General features: G+C 42.8%; 1 protein-coding gene and 1 non-coding gene across 2 annotated transcripts; both read left to right on the forward strand.

Annotated features, from left to right (window-relative positions):
• Window positions 1–7051: 7051 nt before the first annotated feature.
• Trnas-aga (transfer RNA serine (anticodon AGA)) lies at window positions 7052–7133 on the forward strand. Its single transcript has one exon. It is a non-coding gene; the product is annotated as a tRNA-Ser (tRNA).
• Window positions 7134–7522: 389 nt separating this feature from the next.
• Cfap418 (cilia and flagella associated protein 418) lies at window positions 7523–27079 on the forward strand. Its single transcript, XM_052176059.1, has 6 exons — window positions 7523–7761; window positions 11882–11969; window positions 14167–14234; window positions 14754–14819; window positions 20742–20837; window positions 25576–27079. Exons 1-6 carry the CDS (start codon window positions 7610–7612, stop codon window positions 25727–25729), a joined length of 624 nt encoding a protein of 207 aa, XP_052032019.1. The 5' UTR covers window positions 7523–7609; the 3' UTR covers window positions 25730–27079.
• Window positions 27080–27501: the final 422 nt, after the last annotated feature.

Raw genomic sequence — 27501 nt, forward strand, 5'->3', positions numbered from 1 at the left:
CAGGACCAGATGGCTTCAGTGCAGAGTTCTATCAGACCTTCATAGAAGACCTAACACCAATACTCTTCAAACTATTCCACAAAATGGAAACAGAAGGAACTCTACCCAACTCGTTCTATGAAGCCACAATTGCGCTGATACCAAAACCACACAAAGATCCAACAAAGAAAGAGAACTTCAGGCCAATTTCTCTTATAAATATTGATGCAAAAATACTTAATAAAATTCTTGCCAACCGAATCCAAGAACACATCAAAACGATCATCCACCATGATCAAGTAGGCTTCATCCCAGGGATGCAGGGATGGTTCAATATAAGGAAATCCATCAATGCTATCCACTACATAAACAAACTCAAAGAAAAAAACCATATGATCATCTCATTAGATGCAGGAAAAGCATTTGACAAAATTCAGCATCCTTTCATGCTAAAAGTCTTGGAAAGAACAGGAATTCAAGGCCAATACCTAAACATCGTTAAAGCAATATACAGCAAACCGGTAGCCAACATCAAACTAAATGGACAGAAACTTGAAGCAATCCCACTAAAATCAGGGACTAGACAAGGCTGTCCTCTCTCTCCATATCTTTTCAATATAGTACTTGAAGTTCTAGCTAGAGCAATTAGACAACATAAGGAGGTCAAGGGGATACAAATTGGAAAGGAAGAAGTCAAATTATCACTATTTGCAGATGACATGATAGTCTACTTAAGTGACCCAAAAACCTCCACCAGAGAACTCCTACAGCTGATAAACAACTTCAGCAAAGTGGCTGGTTATAAAATCAACTCAAGCAAATCAGTAGCCTTCCTATACTCAAAGGATAAGCAGGCTGAGAAAGAAGTTAGGAAAATGACACCCTTCAAAATAGCCACAAACAATATAAAGTATCTTGGTGTGACTCTAACCAAACAAGTGAAAGATCTATATGACAAGAACTTCAGGTCTCTGAAGAAGGAAATCGAAGAAGACCTCAGAAAATGGAAAAATCTGCCATGCTTGTGGATTGGCAGGATTAATATAGTTAAAATGGCCATCTTGCCAAAAGTGATCTACAGATTCAATGCAATCCCCATCAAAATCCCAACTCAGTTCTTCACAGAGTTAGAAAAAGCAATTCTCAAATTCATCTGGAATAACAAGAAACCCAGGATAGCTAAAACTATCCTCAACAACAAAAGAAATTGTGGGAGAATCAGTATCCCTGACTTCAAGCAATACTACAGAGCAATAGTGTTAAAAAACTGCATGGTATTGGCACAGTGACAGACAAGTGGACCAATGGAATAGAATTGAAGATCCAGAAATGAATCCACACACCTATGGTCACTTGATCTTCAACAAAGGAGCCAAAAACATCCAGTGGAAAAAAGGTAGCCTTTTCAACAAATGGTGCTGGATCAATTGGAGGTCAGCATGCAGAAGAATGAGAATTGATCCATTCTTATCTCCATGTACTAAACTTCACTCCAAGTGGATCAAGGACCTCCATGTAAAACCAGACACACTGAAACTAATAGAAAAGAAACTGGGGAAGACCCTTGAGGACATGGGCACAGGGGAAAAGTTGTTGAACAGATCACCAATAGCTTATGCTTTAAGATCAAGAATTGACAAATGGGACCTCATAAAATTACAAAGTTTCTGTAAGGCAAAGGACACCATTAAAAGGACAAAACGGCAACCATCAAATTGGGAAAGGATATTCACCAACCCCACATCTGATAGAGGGCTAATATCCAATATATACAAAGAACTCAAGAAGTTAGACCCCAGGGAACCAAATAACCCTATTAAAAAATGGGGTACAGATCTTAACAAAGAATTTTCACCTGAAGAAATTCGGATGGCCGAGAGGCACCTTAAGAAGTGCTCAACATCATTAGTCATTAGGGAAATGCAGATCAAAACAACCCTGAGATTTCACCTTACACCAGTCACAATGGCTAAGGTCAAAAACTCAGGAGACAGCAGGTGTTGGCGAGGATGTGGAGAAAGAGGAACACTCCTCCACTGCTGGTGGGGCTGTAAGATGGTACAACCACTGTGGAAATCAGTCTGGAGGTTCCTCAGAAAACTGGACATGAGACTTCCAGAGGACCCTGCTATACCTCTCCTGGGCATATACCCAAAGGATTCCCCAGCATGCAATAAAGACACATGCTCCATTATGTTCATAGCAGCCTTATTTATAATAGCCAGAAGCTAGAAAGAACCCAGATGCCCCTCAAAGGAGGAATGGATACAGAAAATGTGGTATATTTACACAATGGAATACTACTCAGCAATTAGAAACAATGAATTCACAAAATTTTTAGGCAAATGGTTTGATCTGGAAAATATCATCCTAAGTGAGGTAACCCAGTCACAAAAGAATACACATGGAATGCAATCTCTGATAAGTGGATATTAATTAGCCCAGAAGCCCTGAATACCGAAGGCACAAATTGCATAACAAATGACTCCCATGTAGAAGTATGGAGAGGGTCCTGATCCTGGAAAGGATTGATCTAGCATGGGAAGGGAATATAAGGACAGAGAAAAAGGAGGGAGGTGATTGGAGAAGGGATGGAGAGAAGGTTTATGGGACATATGGGGAGGGGAGATCTGGGAAAGGGGAAATCATTTGGAATGTAAACGAATATAGAAAATAAAAATATTAAAAAAAAAAGTGGATAAACATCTGTCATAAGATGGTGGGCCTTAACCAGAGAGGGAAAGCATTGACTGAAATTCCTCTTAAATATTGTATGATGTCTTTTGCAGAGGAGGGGTAATAGGCTCCCTTATTATTTTAAGGAGAGGCCCTTGGGCCTGAGAGTGTTCTATGCCCAAGTCCAGGGGAATGCCAGGGAGGGAAGACTGGAGTGGGTGGGAGGGTGGTGGGGGAGCATCCTCATAGAGGCAGGGGGATGGGATAGGGAGGTTCAGAAGGGCAGACCTGGAAAGGGGAAAACATTTCAAATGTAAAGAAAATATCCAATAAAAAAAAGATTTTGATATGTGTGCTACATTCCACATAACCGCAGATCTTAGGAACCTAATGTCTTCTTAGTCAGTGTTCTGGTGCTATAAAGAAACACCATAACCATGGTGGGTTTTTTTTTTTAAGCTTAAGACTTTTTATTTTATACTTATATGTGAGTATACTGTAACTGTCTTCAGACACAAGAACCCATGGATCCCATTACAGATGGTTGTGAGCCACCATGTGGTTGCTGGGAATTGAACTCAGGTCCTCTGTTAGAGCAGTGATTTTAATCACTGAGCCATCTCTCCAGCCCCCCCCCCCACAAAGTAACATTTAACTTTGTTATGTATGTTTTGCTTTTATCAGTGCAATATGTACATGTATAAGTGTGGCACTTGTGTGATGGTTGTTGGGAGTTAAGTGGGTGCTGAGAACTAAACCCAGGTCCTCTACAAGAGTCAAATGCTCTGAACTTAAACCTTCATATCCAAGGACTATGCTCTGGTGGTACTGGAGCTCTGTAGACCAGGCTGTTCTCAGATTAGCCTGCCTCCCACCAAAGCAAATGGGTCTTTGTGCAGCTCTAAAAGTCCTTGAACGCACAGCCTCCTGTCTGCCCCCAGAATGCCAACCACAGGCAATGCTGCTGCAGAACTGGAATTGGATGCAGCCCACTAGGTACTGCAGCTGCAGGAAGCCATCTGAATGCACCTGTTTCTAGAACGATGACTAAAAGGCACTAACCCCCCCCCCCCATCCAGCTAAGTGTTTTATTTTATAACAATGAAGCCTTAACTTCCCAAACAGTTGTAGGCAGTGCAGTAGGGCCTGCACACTCGTCCTCCCCTGTCTCACACACCCTCTTATGGCCACCCACACGGTTGTGCTTACTCCGTCTCCCAATCTTAGATAAAAATCTAAGATTCTTATAGGACAGTGACAATATTTGGGGCCAAATCATTACCTTCAAAGCCCCTCCCCCCAATTATTATGGAAGTAGACGTTGTAACTCTAGTCCCACTTGGAAGCTGAATCAATTAAAAAGGGCTCGAAAGATGAGTTAGCCGGGGAACTAAAGTCTCTAGGCGACCATGGCAACTCCTATCAAAAGAAATCATTTAACTGGGGCTTCCTTGTGGTTTCAGAGGAACCACATGTCCGTTGTCCTCGTGGTGGGGAGCCTGGTGACACACAGGTGACATAGTACCTGAGCTCTCTACATCCCGGCTCTGAAGGCAGCAGGAGAGATCCACTGGGCCTGGCCTCTGAAACTTCGAATCACGCCCAGTGATGGTGGGGCCACACCTACCCCACCATCCCTCCTAATCCTTCTAGGTAGTGCTAGCCCTGATGAGGAAGCCTGGAAGAGCCATTCTTACCCAAATCATCACACCCGGTAAGGGGCCAAGGGCGGAAAAGGGAATCTTCCCAGAAAGGGAATGTAGACTGTGGTGCTATGAAGGGATAAGGGGGACACTGAACAGGTGGATTACAGGGGATTGGGATGGCAGTGCGGGGTACAGGAGGGGATCTGGAGAGGCACAACATTAAAGTCCTTTTGGAAAACCATATGAAAATCTATTGCAGAAGCTTCCTAAAATATATACATGTGGAAAAGCAATATAAATGGGGCCCTCATAATGAAGACGTCGAGTAGACATTATATATCCCACCCCCAAATAAAACCTGCAATACCGGGAGTGGGTTACATCTTTTTAGGTTATTGCATGTATGTCTGTCAGACTCCCTGGCCCTGGAGCTGCAGACAGCTGTGAGCTGCCATGTAGGTGCTGGAAACCCAGTTGAGGTCCTCTGGAAGACCCGCAAGCACTCCCAAGTGCTGAGCCATCTCTCCAGCCATGGAGCCATCTCTCCAGCCACTGAGCCGTCTCTCCAGCCACTGAGCCGTCTCTCCAGCCCTTGATTTTGTTTTTCAAGAGAAAGAACAATGAACTTGCAGAACAACAAGAATTCATACGATAAAAACAGTTCTCAAAACCTAAAAACCTTTTGAAACCTCTTTGGAATGCTAAGTACATATAATTATAATGACATATGACACACTCCTTTCACCATGTTAATTAGGTTGTTCGAGGTACTTGCCTAGTCTCCTTTATGAATCATCTGGAGCTCAGAATGTTTTCAAAACTTTGGGACAGGGATTCACATATCCCTAATTTAGCCCTATCAACTAGAGAGCACCTATTTATTACTTGCCCTACAACCAAATTGCAAGAGCAGCCTTTTTAAATGTTTTTTAATTCACACACACACACACACACACAGAGCACCTGTGAAAGTCAGAAGTTGGATCCTCCTGGACCTGGAGTTCCAGGCAGTTGTGAGCCACCAGAGATGGGGCCTGGGAATCGAACCCCCGGGCTTATGAAGAGCAGGAGTAACAAGAGTTCCTTACAGCTGAGCCCTCTCAGCAGCCCCAAGGACAACCTTTCAAGTGGTTTCTTCCTGTGTTTGTGCTGGAGTCGGTTCCAGGTACAATCTTATGACAAAACATCGTGTTCTCTTTTATTTTTCCCAGTATTATAAATCGATGAGAAGACATGCAAAGTAGAGATTGTTCTTCCAGAGCACCAGAGTCCTATTCCCATCCCCACACCGTGCAGGTCACCACTGCCTGTAACCCCAGCTCCAGCCACCTGACCACAAGGCCACACACGCACACACACACACACACACACACACTAGTGCATTAAAACTAATAAAAATGTATCTTTAGAAAGGCTTGTCTCCAGTTTAAAAAAAAAAGATTTCCAAGGTAAAATGGCGGATTAGAAGTTTCCTTCATGTGACTAAGGAAGAACAGAGAAAAGGAGGAGAGGAGAGCGATCGAGAAAGCGCGGTCAGGACAAGGGCACAGAGAGGATGCAAACTGGCTACAGCTCCAACCAGCTCCGGCCCCTGGGAGCATGAAACGGGAAGCAATGCCCACAGGTTGATTCAGGAAACCCTGTGACAAGAGATTGCCAGGTCTAACCCCAGAAAGGGGAAACAAAACAAAACTCACAGTTCTTACAGATTTTATGATATAATCTGTCTCAACAGCAACAAGGCCACGCAGAGAGGCAACTAGAGTGTGCTAGATCTACATTACCTTTGTTTTACTGAAAGTGTAAACTTGGATCATTTCAAGTAATGGTTTCACTCAACAATAGGCCGCCCAAAACGTCATTCTTCCAAAGGCCTCTGGTGAGCTATTACCTACCATTTTTATACAGCTCACCGTTACATGTTGCTCCTTGGGAAAATTAAAAATATTTTGAACGAATTAAATAAATGAAACTAATAAATCACCTAGCTCAGATGTCTGCCGAATTCAGAGTGCCTACTTCTTGGCTAATTCAACTTCTTGGCTAATTCAGGAACTGCAGTGTGCGGGCTATGTTCAGGAAGCGGTGCTGTGATTTAGGTCTGTGTTACAAACCGACACCAGGGAGGCTGAGGTAGGAGAGACCTCAAGTTCTAAGGCTAGCCTAGGCTATAGAGGCTATATAGATAGAACACCTGCTCAAAGCACAGGAATTGAAAATACTGGCGGGGCTTGTTTTGTTTTGCTTTATTTTGTTTTGGATTTTGCACCGTGATTTATGTTCTTTTTCAAAGTAATGCTTCATAGCCTGGTGAGACAGTCTTACCGTGCATAAATTGATAGGAATAACAATTGTTAATGAGAGAAAACAGTCTACGGAGCTGCTTGTCAGAGAAAAACTGGAAGTGTGCGGGGGAGGCTGGAAGGCCGGTAGTTCCAGCATCTCTGCTGCAAATGCCTCCATCCATAAGCAACAAAGTAGCTGGGCCCCTCTCTCGTTTCTCTCCCTCCCTTTCTCCTCTCTATCCCTCTGACTCTGGCTTCGAAGACTCAACTCCAACACTTTTAGGTCACAGCATCGAAAAGATGGACAGACAGGTTCTAAGAATTCTTCAAACCACAATGTTCGAATTCGCTTAGGCGGCCCTGCCGGGGGTTTTTACTGCGTTCTGATCCAAGCCCGCCTTCGAGCCGCATAAGCTTCCAATGCAGAGTCTACATAGAATCTCCCTGCCAAAATTAGCATCGCCAGTAGTCGTGGCCGAGTGGTTAAGGCGATGGACTAGAAATCCATTGGGGTCTCCCCGCGCAGGTTCGAATCCTGCCGACTACGGGCCGAGAGATTTATTTTTGCCAGAGGAACAGCTTGGATCTGCAAATTCTCGGACCCTCCCGGGATAATTTAAGACTCGTACAGCCGGCTGAAGCGACCACGGGTCGCGATAAGATGGGAAGAGACGCTGTTTGTGGTCAGGTCCCGGAGCGGAGCGAGAGAGACGGAGGGAAAAACGGGCCCGCAGGCTGCGTGGACGCCAAGGGACGGGTTCGGGACACGCAGGACCCACGGGAGACACCTGCGGCTGCCCGCCTCCGCGGTCCGCAGGCCTCCGGGACCCCCTGCTACCGCGAGTGCGCGCCCGTATGCGCCGCGGCGGCGGCGGCGGCGGCGGCGCGCCCCGAGTCCCCCAGCGGTTTGCGCACGCGCCGAGGATGGGGGGGGGGGGCCTCTGGCCAGCGCGACGGTTTCTCGCGTTGCCGTGGAAACCACTGGCCAGCGAGGCTCCGGAGGGAAAGACGCGTCTGTTCAAGATGGCGAAGGACCTGGACGAGCTTCTGGATGAAGTCGAGACCAAGTTCTGCAGACTCGACCCCCTGAGGCTGGATCAAAAGCCCAAAGGCGGCGGCGGCGGCAGCACGTACAGCAGCGACCGGAACGGAGCCCAGGAGAAAGAGACTCTCAGGTTAACGCGGGCGGGTGGACGGTTCTGCTACAGCCCTGCAGCAGCGCCGCTCGGGGCCCTAAGCCGCCCTCCGCCGCCGCGCGCCCCCGCGGCCCGGGCTGCTGTCCACTTAGTCCTCGCCCTGGCCTGGGCGGCCCTCCCGGCCCCGCTCAAACCCCGCCCCCGGGCGAGCCTGTGGGAGCCGAGACCCTACCTGACAGCCCTAACCCGACGCGGATGGGGTGTCCCTCCCCTGACGCGGATCGGGGTGTGGGTGTCCCTCCCCTGACGCGGATCGGGGTGTCCCTCCCCTGACCAGGATCGGGGTGTCCCTCCCGAGACACGACAGGGCCACGCCGACCAGACCCAGAGCGTTCTCATAGGCGAGGGGCTCCGGCTGTAAACGCCTTGCCTCTCACGCCGTTACCAGGCAACCCTTAGGCCAGTTGTTAGAAACCCATTCCATTTTAAATGTCTGGCTTGTTTAGGCTCCTGGAGTTAGGTGATAAATAATTGTAAATATCTGAATCAAATAGCCCAGTTGCCTGCCATTCCCCATGTCTCCAAGTTAAGGGACCCAGCAAATGCCCTATCATATCCAGGTCGAAATTTAAGGACACTTAAATCTTTGGGGGATTTGAACAACAATAACAAAAAGCAGGCGTTGTTGCATTATCCTTTAAAATGAGAACTTAGGGCCAGTAATAACTCCTGCTAGAATCTTTTGGAAACTTGTTGCTTGCCTAGAACATTTGGGAAAAGCTCGTGGGATCACAGTGTTAGCGCTGCATCTCTGGTTGGAGCCCCTTGTGGTTTTTCAATATTCTGTAACTTGACAAACTTAACCTATCATGTCATTTGTTTATAAAAATTCAATCTGGGGACGATGAAGCACTGAAAAGATTCTAAAAGCGTTCAAAATAGAGGTTCCAACGCGTTTATTAAAAATAGACAATTAACTGGACATGGGGATGCATGCCTTTAAAATTCAGAAGGCAGAGGCAGGCAGGTCTCTGAGGGAGAGAGAGGGGGGAGGGAGGGAGAGAGAGACAGAGAGAGGGAGAGAAAGAGAGAGAGAAACAGAGAAACAGAGAGAGAGAGAGAGAGAGAGAGAGAGAGAGAAATTAAAAATAAAAAGACAACTACAGTGACTGCTTTAAAAAAAGTGACTGCTTTCAGTTGACCAACCCCATTTGGCTGAATGTTTATGGAAAAATATTCTTCCATTAATATATGTTATTACTTTGCAGTGTTTGCTTTTTGTTCTGTTTTAATTTTGTTCCTTTATGGTTGGAGAGAATGTGTCAAGCCTTTTCATGTTGGAAGCTTAGACTGTCTTGGGGCAGGCAACTCCACACTGGAGGGGTAGCCATTTGTGTGGTTCATCCCCAGCCATCTGTCCCTGACAACCAGAACCCATCCAGCGCCCCTCAGCCGCCACCCACCTTAGCACTTGTATAATGCCGAAAGTAAATCAGAACTGTTAGCGGTGGTCGTGCTACAACTTTTTATCAGGCACAGTGCAAACAACGACATATACCCTAAGCCAAGCTTTCAGTGACGTTCCTCTCTAGCAGGGAATGTCATCACTACCGTTCTGCACTGAGCCAAAGGAAGCCTTTTGTGAGCTTATGAGCAGGCTGCCTGCTGACTGCATGGCTTAGTTTTTTATCTTTTGTGAATAAAATACTGAGATGGGCTCTTAAAATGATAGCTTTGCAAATGCTGCAGTAAGTGGCCATAGTACATCTGGATGCCAGGAATAGCTATAATATAAATGGTAAATGTATACAATTTGTTGAAGTGTTCAGAATGATAAAAAAGAAAATATGTGAATGGTGTTGTGTTCTTTTAGAGACCAATCTGGTTTGTGTGAAATACTGCTGTAGTACTAATGCAGTCCAGGGTGATAAAGAAAAGAATACCTAAAGGTAATACCATCTCCTAGATGCTGGCTGTAACAGTAACAGGTAGTGTATACCGAGTCTTTTCTCTGTGCTAAGTCCCCAATATGCATTACCCTGTCACCCACTGAGGTGGATGGTGTTGTCCCTTCATTCACCAAATAGCATTGATCTAAGAATGAGTTTGAGTTTGAGGCTCAGCTGAGTAATGTAGTAAGACCAGGTTTCAAAACTAATGATACTCATCATCATCATCTTAAGAATTCATCTGTCTCAAGGCAAGCCTGGTCTACAGAGTGATTTCCAGGACAGCCAAGGCTAGAAATCCTGACTTGAAAAATTAACAACAACAAAAAAATTCATCTGCCTCTTGAGCTTCCTTAATTATGTGAGAAAAGAGCCTAGACAGTCATCAAGACCAAAGGAGAAGTCTTCTGAGAGCGTCTCTATAGGTGGGGCCCAGTGGGCCACACCACTATAACCCCAGAGGCAGAGGCAGTCTCATCTGAGTGCTAGGCCCCCAGGGTTGGAACTGACAAACCTGAAAATAATGATTTGAGGTAAGAATTCCAGGTAGCTGACAGATGTAGAAATGAATCCAGAGATAGAACATCATGCCTGAAAGCAGTTTGAAAGACTGTTTTGGTAGATAAAGTTCTGACATTCAGGGAAATTAAATCACTGTAACTAGGTCAGTATTTGTAGACTAGTGATGATTTTGCAGTGGCAAAAGTTCTTTTGGTTATCACAGCTGGAAAAAAAGTATACTATAGGCATCTAGCAGGTAGCTAGGAAGTCTGTAGAACAGCCTAGACAGTGACTCCTCTCAACATACAGGACTTACCTGACCCCAAATGTCAGTAGTTTAAGAATGAGGAAGCCGTGGGCATTACTGATTCTACATCAAATGATGGGTATAGGCCACGCCAGTTGTAAAAAAGAGAGGCAGCTTGGAGGCCCGCTGTGTAGTGATGGGCGTGCTGGTGGTTTGCTTAGAAGGAAGTCTTGAGCAGAGTTCTAAAGCCAAGGAAAGTGCCAGCGTAGGCAGTGAAAGGATAGAAGTGAGAGGAGGAGCGGCCATGGAGGCGAAGCCTGGAGGTGACTGTGTCAGCAAAAAAATCCAAAACAAACCATAAAATGGTCCAGTGACCCTGTGAAGTTGAGTAACAGTATCCACAACATAAAAACTATAGCAACAGTTGTCCCATAACGTGTAAGTATGTGAACTGCTCTTTACCTGTGTGGCCTTACAAGCTTCTGGGTCTCTCAGTGCCTATTCTTCACCTAAAAATGGAAGTGATGAAAGCCTTAGGACTGTGTCTGCCTGACACTAAATACTTATTTTTTTGGAGCAGTGGCAAGAGACTGGGCAATGCTGGCTGGACATTAGAAGTCAGGACGTTGTCCATGCTAAACAAGTACTCTACCATGTGCTAAGTCCCCAGCTCAGTGTTCTTTTAAGTAGATGTTCTTTTAAGGTGGCAGTAGACCCTGAAGAACTTGAAGTGGTTGAAATATTATGACATACATGTAGCAGTGGTTGTTGAGTTTGGGGAGATTTGCCCTTTTGGGTCATATGCTGACATGAGCTTTGGCTCAGATAGAAAAGAAGATAGATTGTTTTGACTTCAAATTTTATGGTATTGAATTTATGTAAGTGCTTGACATAATTTAGAAAAGTACATCCCAATTTTTTCTTTAATATACACTGGCTTAAATATCTTAAGTGCATAATAGTAAGGTACATATGTGATTTTGTACCAACATACCATATCTTTGTCTCAACAAATCGCTTCTTTCTGTGACTATTGAAGTCCGAAAATATATTATTAATACAAGGTCTTCCATGTCAAGGATCTCAGAGCCTCAGAGCCTCAGACCCATGGCATGGCAAAGGCTTCCCCAGGTCGGGCTGTTCTCAAACAGCTCGTCTTTAGTTAAAGCCATGGTGTGTAGAAACCAGCGACAGCAGCTTCCTTGTTTGTCTGTAATGAGCACTGAGTGTCCACCAGAGCACATGGCCCACCTGATCCCAACCTCTGTGTGTGTCTGTCCTTCCCTCATTCCCCAGCCATTCCAGCCAAGTCAGCTCCACAGCCCTGGGGCTGTGACGCAGATCCATACCTGACCTGAAGAGCGTCCCTGTGCTGTCACTCTAGCCGGGACTTAAATGTGTGGCACATCTGTTCACAGGCCCAGGTGAGGGCTCACTATGTGTGCGCGTGTTTTCTTTTCAGATCAACAGAAACATTTAAAAAAGAAGATGATCTTGACAGTCTTATTAATGAAATATTCGAGGAGCCTAACTTTGACAAAAAATCTTTTGTAAGTATCTAAATGTACAGTAGTAATTCATTATTTGAGATGCTTAGACTAGTCTTAAAAGTTAAGGCATAGTAGTCATCTGAATATAATTCTTTGAATTCTGAGAAGTAAAGAAATTATTCCACTTAAAAAATTGTGGAGGGATAAAGTGTTAGAAACACTGTGCGTATTTCTATTAATTCCTCAATGAGACTGAAAACTTAGAAAAGCTGTTATTAGAGAAGTCATCTCACAGATCATATTGGTCACTTAGATTTCATGGTAGTGTCTAAGAATACCTCTCTAAAAGGCCCAAAGCAGTCAGCTTTTAGTACAGGAATGCTTTTTAGCATCTGGAATATAATGATATTAATGTTACTCCATAAACTAATTACTCCATAAACTAGATTTGTCTAAATTGTAAATATTTTAATGTTTTAAATGTTTATCTATTTTAGCTTTATAAAAAGTTCAAAAAGCCACCTCAGTGGGAGGAACTCATCATATTCACCCATTCTAAACATAAGTTAATACTTATATTTTTATAAGTGTAGTATTAGAATGCTGTATTTTTCTTCTAGACTTTTTAAAATTAACAGATTAATTGGCATACAAAGTAATAGGTTTTCATGGCTTTTCATATGCCATTCTGGTAAGCCCTCCGTGCCCTCACATCTCATCATCCACTGCCATCGCTGATGGACCTTTCCACTACCAGCCTTCACCTTCCGTTTCTATATCACCTGTGCTCTAACACCCCCTCCATTAAGACATTACCCGCCCCATGGCCCTTTTCTTCTTTTCTGGCTTGTACAGGTACTCTAAGTGACTTTATTGTGACTGAGTCACAATTAGTGTCTCACTATTTAGCCCAAGATGGTCTTGAATTTGAATTAGTGACCCTCTTGTGTCAGTCTTCTGGGTGGTAGAATTATAGGCATAAGCCATCATGTTTAGCTGGACTTTATTAAATAAATAAAAATTAAAAATATTATTTAAGACCTCTCTGCAAATCATACAGCACTGCCTTCCTTCACAAAGATAGCCTGTATCCTTTCCATCAGTACAGTAAGGTGCATATTTAAATTTGTACCAATAAACTATATCTTTGTCTTCACAAACTTCGCTTATTTCCGAGGGTTTGAAGTCTGGAGTAAATGTGAATTTAGTTTGCTCTCCTCCCCTCCCACTACTATATCTGATTTTCCAGCTGAAAAGGGGAGAAAGTGGGTCTATGTAAAATATTTGTCAGATAAAGAATGCAGTAATCTGAGTGACATCAGGGAGGTGTCCGGTGTGTCCTGGAAGTATTGTTCCTCACCCCAACTTCCTAAACCCCAGGAATCAGCAGCAAATGTTGCGGCGTGCCAGCTTGGAGTGACAGTTGTGATTGTATATAATATAAAAGACATGCTTCCCAGAAAAGGTTCTCATGTGCATTATTGAAGTTTTTACTTCAATACTTTCCTTTTTAACATCAAATAAAAATTAAAGAGAAATGATAAATAAAATATTTTTGCCTCTTAAACTTTCTCAACCACTAGGTGAACTGAAGGCATGTCTGTGCATAGTTTTAAATGCCTTCTCTCTGTCTAGCTTCCTTCTGCTGGCGGGGGTCCTAGTATGTGGTTGGTTTATGATGTTTGGTACTTTATTCCAGTTAACACTTAATAAATGCTTACTAATGACGGTGATGTTATTCGAACATATAGAAACTACTGTGTGGTTATGACTAGGTAGCTCAACAGTTTCCATAGTCATATATTGCTTGATACCATTACATTTGGTCAAAATTAATAATCCTGAAGTTACACAGGAGTTTATTTTTAGTTTAGATGAGTACCTTTAAAAATGAGCCTGGGTTTTTTCCCCCTCCTCAATTAAATTTCTACAGAATGAAGTTTTAAATAGCAGGCCCTTCACATTAAATCACTGAGTCCTGGTATTAACTGAAGAGGTATAAAGTAACTCTAAATCGTAACATGCATAACAACGGTAGATCAAATTCTTAGACTGAAAACACTGTAATTTGCAAATTCCTCAGGGATCTCTCCTTCCTTCTGCCTTTAAAAGGTTTTGATGACTGTTTTGGGTTTCTAGACAGGATATCACCAAATGTTTTATTTATGTCATTTTAAAATATTGCTATTATAAGACGGGGAGGTGCAGTTCTCTAACCCTTTGTCCTCTTATTGTTTTTGTTTGTTTCTTTGATTAGCAAAAATTTAAATCTAAATCTTCAAGTAACACAACTGTCAGAGCTCCCCTCCAAGGCCCCAGTAAAAGGTAAGCTGGGATTGCTGTGGGGATTGGACACCGAGTGGGCAGATGCCTTGAGGATAGGCTAGGAGATTCTGTTACCATTTCAACAGCACTGGCATTGAAGAACGAAGCCCTGGTTGGCCTTCAGACAAGGCCACTAGCAATATCTAGAGTGTGTTTAGGATCTGTGACCCCTTTAGTGTAAAGGAAATTAAATAGGAGATTATTACTATTGTAAATAATTTTCTGCTCTGTTAAAAAAAAAGTGTTAATGGTTTTTCAAAATTAATGTTCTGTTATATGCTTTAGTATTTACTTTATTCCTTACACTATTGGCACACATTTTTCTGTGACTCATTTTAGTTCCTTGAGTGTTCCTGATGCAGGTTATATCCTATAGAGAGTGATCCTGTAATAAATATCTCCTTCTTGAACTAGTTGGCTTGCTAGGAAAGCATAGATTCATCGAGGCCAAACTAACTTCTCATGTTTCTTTTTTTGTTATTGTAATTTCATTTTTCTCCACCTGCTGAACATGTCTAGTTGCAGCCCAGTGTATCTCAGTGGAAGCGCCATTCCATGTGGGATTGGAACAAACACTTCACAGAGGTAGGCTATGGGAAATGAGCACTTACGTACAGGGACTCCTTGACTTCAGTCTGCTTTGTGATGAGAGTTGGGAGCTGTGTGTTGTATTATCCAGTCTAAAGATGCTTTGTTGACTCATTTAATGTTTTTGGGAAATAACTATTAAAGGCTGAGCTGTGCAGGTGGCAGATGCCTGTAATCCTAGCACGTGGGAGCTGGGGCTGGATGATGGCTACAAATTCAAGACCAGGCCAGGAGCCACACAGCAAGACCTGTATTTAAAAGGGGGGTGGAGTGTAATGTTGACTGTGTAGTGTTTGTTGTATTGATGCCCTGTTCTGAGCCCCACTTGGAGGCCTGGATCACTGAGCCCACCCAGGTCCTTACAGAGCACCAGGAGAGTGTGCTTTCTTCCAGGTCACGGAAAGAGTGACCTGTGTGGGTAAATGCAGCTGTACGTCAGATGCAATGCCTTTGCCTCACTGATTTGGCCCGAAAATATGAGAAGCTGAAGGTCTTCATTAACCAGAGTTCTTTAGCATACTCGGTTGACTTTACATGTTTCTAAAATGGAAACCTGTCATTTTTCTCTCTTCCCATGCCCTTCAAGACCCTGTTCTCTTGTTCAGTTCTTTTTAGGCAGTCTTAAGAGTCAAGATACCACTCATGGCAAACTCCTATCACTTCTTGTTTTTCTAATTTATTTTATTTTACATTGTTGATTCTGTAATGGTCTATTCACATGATATCACTTCTAGAACCTTCCATTACCATTGCACGATTTGGGAGAGAAGTGTAGGCAGACCTTTGTACGACCCTGCTGCTCTCAGTTCTGCTTTTCAACAGAGGCCCACGTACCTACAGTCCCATCTTTTTTCCCCAGTTTCTAAATACTTTTTCATTTGTGTTCATTTTTAAGAAGAAAAGACTACATTAAGTTATTGTATATTCTGGAGGGTTGTTACATTAAATAAGAGAAGCGGGCCAAAATAGACGCTGTTGGGGGTTGGTAGTACCAGCTTAGATTCTAGGAAGGCCAGGCCGTGGTACCAAAGTGAAATAGGGAGCATTAGAAACTGGCTGTTGCCTTCTATAAGAACTGGAAGCAGTTGAATCGCAATGTCCTGAGGCCTAACTCAGGACAGAATTGAAGATACAAACTGATCTTAGAGGCAGCTGTAGTCTTGCTATCTGCCCTCAGTTGCCTGAGTCAGTCCCGTTGTACTCAGTCATTTTCAGATCTATGACACCTCTAAGGTGACTTCTGTCAAGTTATCAGGAACTACAGCAACAATTTCTGCTATTGTCCACTTCCGACTTCTCTGCTCCTCATACACATCCAGAGGAGTTGTCCCACTTCAACTCTAAACTTATGACTGTCCTTGCTGAAGAGCTTGGTCTCCCCCGCCTCTCACTCTGTGCCCTGAGGCAGGTGCTGTTTTGAGCAGTATTCCTTCCTAAGGCATGGCCCTCTGTCTTGTGTGCCTTCCTCACACAGTACAGTCAGTCACTTCCTTATTCCATTTTAGCTTCTACTTTGCTGTTTGTTTCATCTTTTACATGCTTTGAATGCACATCCAGATCGTGTGCTAGTTAGTCAAAACAAAGTGCCCAGGAAGGAAGCAGGTAGGAAAGCAAATGATTGCATGCAGAGCCCGAGGAGGAGGCGCTCTGATGGCAGCATTCCTGGGCCCCACACCGACCCATAGGACGACTCTTCTAAAGTTTTGCTCAGTATCTTTGCCTATAAAAACCAGACTTACTGGGTTTTAAGGATATCATGAAACCTTTCGCAGTACTGCAAGGAAAAAAAAAGTCACATGGACTTCAGGATGACTTGGAATCTGAGGATTCCAAGATTAATGTAGAAGAGAATGCTAAGGTGGTCATTGGAGCTGTAGTTATCACAGTCTAGGGAAAAGAGAAAGGTAGCCATCGCCTGAGTGTGACTGGGTCTAAGGGAAAGATGTTAAATTTTATATTTAGAATATAGAATTGAAAGAATTTGAAGAGTAAAAGGCCTTGGTGAATAAGAAAGTTAATAACAACTTCCAGAAAGCCAGCAGCGTGGCTAATGAGTGTAATGCATTACAGCCAAGCCTCGTGGCCTGAGTCTGACCCCAGAACACACGTGGTTGAAGGAGGGAATTAATTCCTTGAGCTCTCCTCTGACATCTATGCACATAACACAGAAGTAAACAAATGTATGAATAAAAAGAATTACTTCCAGGTGACTGGCCTATTACCTCATGCCTGTAACCTCAGCACTTGAGAACATGAGGCAAGAGGCTTGCCACAAGTTTGAGGGTACCCTGGACTACATAGTAATTACAGGCCAGCCATAGCTACATAGCAAAATCCTGTTTCTCCACCTAGCCCCAGACCAAACAACAACAACAACAAAAACAAACAAACAAGCAAAACACCTCCCCGGTGATATGTCCAGGGTCAATGGGTACATTATTACAAAGCAAGGGTTCAAATTGGTAACTTGATTTCCTAACCCATAATGTTTTCCCGTGTGCTAGTTTCCACCCTGTGGAAAAGGAAGATTCATAGCTGCTTTCACTGCTGCTTTTTTTTTCTTTTTGTTTTTTTTTAAAAGATTTATGTATTTATTATATGTAAGTACACTGTAGCTATCTTCAGACACTCCAGAAGGGGGGTCAGATTTCATTATGGATGATTATGAGACACCATATGGTTGCTGGGAATTGAACTCAGGAAGAGTAGTCAGTGCTCTTGACTGCTGAGCCATCTCTCCAACCTCTGTTTTCGTTTGGATATGAGGTTTCATGTGGCCCAGGCTATCCTCAACTCGCTGTCTAGCAAAGGGTGGCTTTGAACTCCTGATCCTCCTACCTCTATCTTTCAAGTACTGAGATTACAAGAATGTGACATCGTACCTAGTCAGGCACCATTATTTTGAAACTGTCCAAGTATCAAGACTTTCTAGCCTACTGTGTAGATCTGATGGGATTTAACTAAGAACTACAGAGTCTGAGTGGTTATATGGAAGAACTGTATTTGGGCATTCCCACCATAAACATCCATAAAATGATCAATTCTGCTTATCAATTGGATAACTATATAAGCATCCTCCTTAGTATAGTCCCTCCATATTTTGTAGGGGAAAACTTAGTTTATTTTTCATTGGAATTATGATTTTATTTTATGCTAACACATATTTGACTTACAATAGCCCAGATGTGACTAACACATTCAGTAATCACAATGTTTCAATTTTTAACTCTTATCATCCTTTCCCAGATTAGCATTATATATTGAATGCTGGGCAGGACAGCAAGCCACCCAGTCACAAGGCTAGCAAGCAGTACTCTGTGTTGTGATGATCAATAGATCAGATATGTTACACACGGTTTTTACTTAAGAAGGATTTGTTGAAACATGACCTTATCATAAGGTGTGCAAATGCCATAGTCCTGAGAAGAATATTCAGAGGTCCTAGGTACTAATTTTTATGTTCTGAGCATGACGGAAATCAGCTGTTATGCTCACTGCCTCTGTGCATTTGGCTCCTGGACTAAGCCCCACTGTAGGGGTGGTGTGAACTGTTTAGAGCATAAAGATTGGTGGAAAGGAGATGGAACAGTAGTGGGAACATGGTGTCATTAACAAGTGTGGTGGATTAAACTGAGGCATCCTTTTCAAGTCAATCGAGTTCATTGTTAACGTATTTGTAAATTACTTGCAAGGCTGTATTATCCCATTGCCAGCGTTAGAGATAACCTAACAGAGTAGATCATAGCAGCAGAATCATTTCTTCGCTGCATGTTGGTTTTAGTTTTCTCATAGGGCAGTGTTTGTAAGAAAATATAGTAGTGTGAATAGATTTGATAAATACTAAATTTTAAATTTAAAAGTACATATAGCATAATGGTTGAGATTTTACACACAAAATGTCATGAAAATCTAAATTATGGTTCCCATAATAGCAATAATTCAGCCAAATTGCACATGTGTATTAAGGTATTAAAGTTAGCACTCTGTTGTGACCACGTAATAAACTACATCTGCATAAGAACACGAGTTATAGGAGCCTTGGGAACCATCATTTGTAGTTCCTGACTTAAATTCCAAACCTGATTCAAGTGTTACAACTGCAACTGTGTCGACATCCCCCCCCCCCAACTGACAACCTCAGCAATCACTAACAGTTTAAAAGAGGATGATTACAAAACATTGTAAATGTTTAGTTATTATTGTCATTGATACTTTAGAATTATTATTAAACATTCATTCTCAAGGAAACTTTCAGACCAAAAATTCCCCACTATTTCATTTTTGAAGTTAGATATCTGAAGATTGAGATGATCTCACGTAGTCCAGGCTAGCCTTGAACTTACCATGTAGCCAATGATGATCCTTCTGTCTCCGTATTGAAAATACTGGGATTAGAAGCATGTGCCACCTTGCCTAGCCTATATTTGAATTTTAAAGGAAAAAATTTACTAATGGGCTTGTTTTATTTTATTTGTTGCAGAAATATTACTGGAAAAAAGTATATTAGTAAAGTATATTGAAACAACACTATCAGAAAGAGCAAAAGCAAAATTGGAAAATATATAAAGAAAAATTGAGTCTGAAAGAAATTCCTTGACTAAAGCACTTTGTATTCAGAGCCAGTGTCTGTACTGCTCCCTAGCCCATGGAGACTATCTTGTTTATTCACTTTGTTGTCCTTGTAAGTACTTTGTGTGTAGGGTTAAAGCAGTGACTATCGGGTTTGCTACCCTGTTCCTGTGTGTGTGCCCATGCTTGTATTCTCTCTCTCTGCCCTCCCTCTTTCCCTCCCTCCCTCCCTCTCCTCTCCCTGTGTGTATATCCTAACAGCTCATCAACTTTTTATTTTTATTAAATGTATCTGTTGAATCTGTTTATTAAATATTTCAAATAACAGAGGTTTCTGTTTCTGTTGCTGTAGCAACAATTCATACTTCCTTTAAACTTGTGTATAGTATCACTTTTCTTAGTCTCCATGTTCACACATACACCTCTACTTCAGAGTACCTTCAGGAGACGCCTGTCGCCTCATCTCCTTAGACGGGCACTGGGTCCTCACTCTCCAGCACAGCCACAGTCTTGCTCTTCATAGCATCTTTGCCATCACTATACAAGCATGATCTTTTTCTCCCTCAAATAACCCTTAGTTGTTCTTAAAGAACCCGCTCAATGAGAGCAGTCCAGGCTACCTAATTCAGAATCCCAACCCATCTCCTCCCAGTACTCCTAATTTCCTTACCCGAATCTATTAGTTCATTCAAAGCACCTTTCATCTGCTGACATACTACTAACTTATTTACAGTGAATACTGTTTAGTTAATCTGTCACTAGAATCTAAGAGCATCACAGGCAGACAGGTTCTCAGCAGCTTTTCTGTAATGGGCAAATGAAAGCACTGAGACCAGATATTTTGGAAACAGCAAGTGATGGTTCCAGCATTGAAGCAGTTCATGGAAGAGAGTTTGGGTTCAGTGTAGCGTTTCACATTCTTGATCTGCCAATCCACTCTTCATCTTATGTCCATATATTATTCATTTATATATGTATATATGCAGATATTATGTAAGACCTTTATAAGATAGATATGAAAATTAACCTGGAAGAGTTTTGTTGCATTTTGGTTTTGTTTCTTTTTAAACAGAGTCTTACTGTGTAGCCCTGGCTGACTTAGAACTCACTATAAAGATCAGGCTGGCTTTGAAATCACAGTGCTAAGGTATTTCCCAATTGCTGGGATTAAAGGAGTGTACTACCACATCTGATCAGAAAGCTTGAACATATAAACAATCCTTTAGTACAAACAATTACAGTTGATTAATCTGTATCTTTCTGTTGCTTATTCAATTATCTGGAGCATATTGCTATATTTTCATATTTAAACAGCAATCATCTCTAATGCATTTCTTTCCCTCTGAGCAGAGCATGTGACCGACTGCGATGTGTAGCCTGTGATTTCTGGATAGTGAGCTACAATGACTATATGTGGGACAAGTCATGTGATTACCTGTTCTTCAGGTATGTTTCTGAAGTTTCACCCTTGCGTATTCATGTGTTTTGGTTGTTGGTCTACTTATGTAGTCTTGTGTCTCTGACTCTCACCCTCCTCATCTCTTTGAATCTGTGTGCTGTCAGCCTCCTCCGTAAGGATGTGTTTCAGAATGAGAATACAGAAGTAGCCTCACTGACTTTTGTGCCCATGACCTCCTTGTTCAGACCATTCTTTGCAAGCTCGCTATCACAGTGGAGCTCTGAGGATGGTGTCATCCTGCCCAGGCCTCTTCTGCACACAGATGTCATCGTCAAGCCCCTCCATCCAGCTTCTGGGCAACCTTGTCTTCCTACAGACTTTGACACCTCATTCTTTCCATCTGACTCTGCAGGTTCCATCTCCTGACACACTGACCCCATTTCTCTCCCCGACCCTGCCTGTCCTTCCAAGTATGCTTCATCATGCATTTTGCTTTCTTTAGTCATCACTCTGTTTGAAACTCACTTGTGCACTCGTGTGTGTATATAACACAAAATATGCAAGCACATAGAAAAGTATAACTGCGGAAGTTTCACAGTCCTAACCCAAAAAGAGTCTACTGTAGTGCAAGAATCCCAGGTTCAACCTCCTCCTCTCACCTTCAACCATTTTTACTCTCATATTTGGAAAATTAACTTTAAATTTCAGACCCCTTTGGGGTATTTTTGTTGTTTTGGTTTGGTTTGGATTTTACGATTCACCATCTCCTGGTTAATCTAACAAAGTGACTAAGCAATTCTCGTAAGTGACCAACATGGACAAGAATTTTTATAACACTAGCTAGTGAGATGTGTGTAACGTCGAAACAGTAGCGAGCGCATGCAGAGTAAGTTTGTAAGTGATTGACTTGGTACATGAGAAACATACAGTGTCTCAGTCTTCCAGAATGGCAGATGCATGGAACACTCTGAAGACCAGACCTTATTACAAGAGAAAAGAGACACTAGTCAGTTTACTGTATATAATCAGTAGTCTCATTTTAGAATATAGTTTTACCAAAAATAGTGATTACTAGAATTATTACACTGGTAAAACTAAACTAGTAGTTATTACATAAATCAGTGAAAAATATAATCTGAACCTCAAGATACATAAGAATATGTTTAAAAGATGAGAATAACAACTAAAGAATATGGTTCTCAGCCGCAATGCAAGTCATTGAAGCATCTATTGCCTGTAAGTTCTTAGCATTTCTTTATCCAATTGGCATTCTTCGACACCTCGTCGGCCACACTTAGAAACTGGGCTCAGAAGGTGAAGAGCATCCAGTTCCTGCTCTAAGCACAGTTCTGAGAGGGAGACAGCATAGAGAGCATCACACTGGCTGTGGGAGTGCAGCTAGAGCAAAAGGGAGATGGACACACTTCTCCTCCAGCACCCAGAAAGGCCTGGGTATTCCGAGCTAGAGTTTGAATCAGGACTTCATGCATGCTAGCCAAGAGCTCTGTGATTGGAGTTATGTCCTTAGCACTTGTGGGGTATTTTTAAAGACACAGAGAGATGTGAAATCAGATGGCCTGAGTGCAGAGTCAGAAGTAGTTTGAACAAGAGCAAGAGATGACAAGAGCTCTTCAGTCCTAGTGCTCCAGGGGCAGAGGCAGGGGGATCTCTTGAGTTCGCTTGCATAGGCCTCGGAGGCACAGGCAAGTATCTGAGGTAGGAGTGAGCCTCACCTCCCACTCTGTTCCCATGCCTGTCCTCTCTGACTAGTGACATCAGTAGGTCTCCAGAACAGCCACTTCTAGAAGACTGTCATTGGAAAGAATCTCTTCCTACATAAACTCCTTTTCCCCATCAGTATTCAGGATACTTCTGTTCAAATATTCATCCTTCCCTTTACCATATAAGCCCATCTTAAAAACAAGCACTAGCTCTGCACTGGCTTCTCCCAAGCTGCCCTCTTGGGTAAGAACATCCAATCTCAGGGCTTCAATGGTGAATGCCTCCTCTTGGAGCTTCAGAGAGTTTCAAGAAGCCTAGTTAAAGAAGAGTTCAAGGCCAGCCTAGTCTATAGAGTGATAGTCCAGGATTTCCAGGACTACACAGAGAAGCCCTGTCTCAAAAAACCTTTAAAAAAAAAATTAGCAAAGCAGTAGTAAGGAGCTTAAATTTAGTCCTTTCAGTGGTGACTCGAAGTTGAAAGCCTCTAATTTAGAGAGAGGTCTATTCATATTTTAATTCTCACAGTATAGCTCTGGCTGGCCAGGAACTTAGCAGACCAAGCTATCCTTGAACCTGTAGCATCTTCCTGCCTGTTTTCTGGGTTTTAGGTTTACAAACACTCATCAGCACTCTCAGCATTTAAGGGGTAACAGGGAAGCAGGCCAGTGGAGAATCATGAAGATTAATGACGGGGTGTTACAGTAATACAGGATACTGTTGTGATTCACGGCAGTGAGAAAGGCAGAAGCAGATGTACCAGAAAGATATTCTAGACAAAATTCTGGCCGCGGAATGCGAGAGGCAGTTAGCATCTTAGGTTGAGTCTTATTAGACTTCTTGGTTCACACAGATGGACGATGCTTGTGTCCCTTGAAAGGAAGAAGCCAGACACCAGGTTCCAGGTAGCCAGACACCAGGTTCCAGGTGCTGTTAAAACTCTGAAGCTCCAAGAGGAGGCATTCACCATTGAAGCCCTGAGATTGGGTGTTCTTACCCAAGAGGGCAGCTTGGGAGAAGCCAGTGCAGAGCTAGCGCTTGTTTTGTTAAGATGTTTTGGGCTTATATGGTAAAGGGAAGGATGGATACGTCAGGGATATTTGAACAGAAGTGTCCTGAATACTGATGGGGAAAAGGAGTTTATGTAGAAAAAGATACTTTTTAATGACAGCCTTCTAGAAGTGGCTGTTCTGAAGACCTACTGATGTCACTAGTCAGAGAGGAGAGGCATGGGAACAGAGTGGGACATAGGAGGCACACTCCTACCTCAGATACTCGCCTGTGCCACAAAGGCCTGTGCAAGTGACAGAAAGGCAGTGGGCTTCTGACACATTCTGTTACTGGGAAAACAAGTTTGTTAGTTCTCTATGCTGAACATTGGCACATCCTCTGTGTCAGAGAGTAGGCAGTAAGACACTTAGGAGGGTCACAAGTGCTCACTAGGAATATGACGATGCACATCTACTGGTCCCATGTTTAGAAGTAGAACATAGTCTGCTAAAATTAAGAGTAGTAGAGAACAGATGAAACACAAGGGACCCAGGGACTGATTCCCTGGGGGAAAGCAGCGTGGTTGGTGAATAGAAGGTCTCACAGCCCATCCAGTGTGTCACTGAGCATAACATCTGTTGCTTTGTGGTATCAGGGGCACCACAGTGGATGCTGTACAGTTGCTTCATTGTGTTATTTTACAAGTCAGAAATAAGCATGTGGTAGCTTTCACATACTATATAGATCTTTAGAAAGGAAACATAAGCTGGATTTACTGACCATCCTGCCATTATAGCTTAATAAGATTCTTGTATTTGTCTATTAAGTCATATATGCTCCTTAAAGGAAAATAATGGCATTTATTTTCTAAGCTTTTAAGATAAGTGTTCCTTAAAAAAAATTACTTGAAAGATATTATTGATTCATCTTGTATCTATTCTTTTTATTTCTAAAATCTCTAATCAGTCAAATAGCAAATGCTAAGCTTAGCAAAATATTGAATTTAGCAGATTGAATAAAGGGAATATTACCTCCTTCCATTAACTTCGTTTTCCTGGACTCATTTTTTGTTCAAATAAAACAAGATTATTGTTTTCTTTCCCTAGTTCTGCATAACCCGAGCTAGGTCATTACTGGCCAGGGTGCCACTTTCCTAAACTCAGACGGTTGCCCAGAAACTCTAGGGTTTTGTAGGTTCTCACCATCTAAATAGTGCCTGAATTTGCACACTGCAGTCATGAATGTGATGCACGTTGACCACCAGAGGGCACTTTGGAAACTGCCTTCTGAAGAGACCGATTAGTAGAAGAGATGATAGTAATGAACCCTGGCCGCCACCCCTCGGTAGCTTGTACACCACATTTCACCTGTTCTCTTTGCTTTGGTTCCCCCCCCCCCAACATTTTACTTTTAGATTACCCAGTTTTATTTTCTAAAGATATGTTCATAAACGTATTACATGAATTATAAAGATTATAATTGATTTTCTTGTAGTAACTAAACTCACAATAACTTCTGTATTGGTATAATGCAAACAAACCCAATGGTTATCATTTCAGTGATTGTCTTTCTTGTTCCTTCAGTAATTTTTTAGGATAGGTGCTTTGTTGCTCATAGAATAAATAAGCAGATCATGCATACAAATGAAAGAAAGTCTGAGTTTATCTTAGAGAACTAACAGACTTGGGTTCCCAGTAGTAGAAGTGTGCTACAGCTAATACATCAGAAGCCCACTGCCTTTCCAGCACTGGCACAGATAGGCCTCAGAGGCACAGGAGTGTCTGAGGTAGGAGTGCGCCTCCTCACCTCCCCTTCTGTTCCCATGCCTGTCCTCTCTGATTAGTGACATCGGAGAGTCTTCAGAACAATCACTTCTAGCAGATGGCCATTTAAAAGTCAGAGAAACAGTGTCAGATACCGACACCTAAGGATGTCTCCTGTTGCTGGTGTAAACAGATCGAGACTCCTGAGTTTTAGCTGAGAGGCTGCAGGAAACTAAACAGAACTTTTTTTTTCTTTTGCATTATTAAACATGAAGCACGGACGCTATGCTTAAGTTTGTCTGTTTCACTACAGAAACAACATGCCAGAGTTCCACAAACTCAGAACAAAGCTGATCGAGAAGAAAGGAGCACGGGCGTATGCCTGCCAGTGTAGCTGGAGAACTGTTGAAGAACTCACTGACCTGCAGACAGACCATCAGCTTCGCTGGGTCTGTGGTAAACACTGAGGATGCAGAGCGTTCACATCCCAGCAGCTGCACCCGTGAGGACAAACTGCACGCACCAACCCGAGTCCCAGTGCACAGCGGTGCTGTGCCCTTGGGAAAAGGCACTGCATTCTGTGTAACTGCACACATTTTTTGAAGACAATGGACTGGAAAAGACACGTGTACTGTGACACCTTGCCGTTCTTCCTTTTGATGTGGACATTTTACTTAGTAGGTTAAAATACCTGCATTCACCAGCCTGTCTCCTTTTAGGGATTGAAATTGTGACATTTCATGCAAATTTCCAGCTTTTCCCTAGCAACTGCCATACTGACTGCTCACCCACTCCAAAGGTCCCTCATGTATCATGGTCATGAATGAGTGCCCACTGGCAGCGCAGAGAGGTCACTGTATGTGGGTGTTCGTCACTCTTCCTGTTCTGATCCACCATCATCAGAGACTAGAAGTTGAACATGACAAAAAGCAGGTCACCACTGGTTAACCGAGTCAAGAGTCTGGGGACATTGTGAACCCCGCCTTATATGTATCTCCTCACCAGCTCAGTTCAGTATTTTGCATAATAGTAATAGTGATGATGTTGCCAGTTTTAGCATATTTCCCTCCTTTGCTCATTGATCAAAAGTTGTTTAGTTTTCTATTAGCAAACATCTGTTTATACATATAAGATTTTTGATGCAGCTAAAGTTACTAAAATCCTGCAAATAAGTCATTGTTGGACTTTTCAAGTATGCTCCATAACTGTGAATGAGCAGCCGTGAGATGATTCTCAGACGACCTATGGACTTTCCAGCAGATCAGGTTGGTCCGTTCTTTACCGAAGCATAGAGAAGCGATGGGTAGCCACTGGGCTCTGCTGATATCACTGAGATGGGAGGAACTGTAGCATAGTACCATGCATTACCTCAGTTTTACCTCCAAGCCCCATAGCCGTTTCAGGGTTTTTCTAGTCTGCCAGAATTCTATTCTGTGTGTCCACTTCCTGTTGTGTATTACTTAAGTGAGTGACACGGGGCACTCTGAAAGGATGTTCATTTTAGCACAAATATGATCTGCTTGCTTGTCTGTTGACTCCGTCCTTGCCACCAAGCAAACGTCTGATCGCTGAAAGCTCTTTCCTAGCATAGGGTGTAGCTCCCAAATAGAGTACTTGCACTGCATGCAGGGCCCTAAGTTTATTCCCAGTAGTACAAAAGAAAAAAGAAAGACGGAGAGGCAAGTTTTGCCTGACCATGACACACTTATGTACTTAAAAAAACATTTAATTACAGCAAAAGAGATTTCAAAGTGGCTGATGCTCAAATTCTTGTATTAAGATATATTTACAGATTTTTCTTTCAATAAACTAACTTACTCCTCAAAATTATGTCTCTGTGCAATTATGTAAGAAACTTAGACATTTTTGATTGACAGTGTGTGTTCCCAAATAATAAGAGAGCAGAAGCATGCACACGCATGCACACTCAGACACTCGGGAAGGTTGGGTGTAGCAATGCACGCGGGATCCCAGCTCCAGAGACTGAGCAAAGAGGAGCGTGAGCTCAAGGCGGCCAGCATGGGCTACAGAATAAGACCCTGTCTGGAAGAGAGACAGAGACACAGAGACAAGAGAGAGAACCGATACTCCAGTGTGTGCATATATTGAACCGGCAATTTAAAAGTATTTTTTAGATCCAGGCATGGCTCTAGCACTGAATCTCAGTGCTCAAATGCAGAGGCAAGTGACTCTCTCAGTTTTGAGGCCAGTCTGGTCTACAGAGCATGGGAGTAAGGGT

This window comes from Apodemus sylvaticus, chromosome 3 (assembly GCF_947179515.1).
Source record: "Apodemus sylvaticus chromosome 3, mApoSyl1.1, whole genome shotgun sequence".
NCBI lineage: Eukaryota > Metazoa > Chordata > Mammalia > Rodentia > Muridae > Apodemus > Apodemus sylvaticus.

Excerpts from the sequence above, each read along its gene's own strand:
- Cfap418 (XM_052176059.1), top strand. The coding sequence starts at position 7,610 with ATGGCGAAGGACCTGGACGAGCTTCTGGATGAAGTCGAGACCAAGTTC. Across the intron at positions 11,970-14,166 it reads ACTTTGACAAAAAATCTTTT|CAAAAATTTAAATCTAAATC; the intron begins GTAAGTATCTAA and ends TTCTTTGATTAG. Across the intron at positions 20,838-25,575 it reads TGTGATTACCTGTTCTTCAG|AAACAACATGCCAGAGTTCC; the intron begins GTATGTTTCTGA and ends GTTTCACTACAG.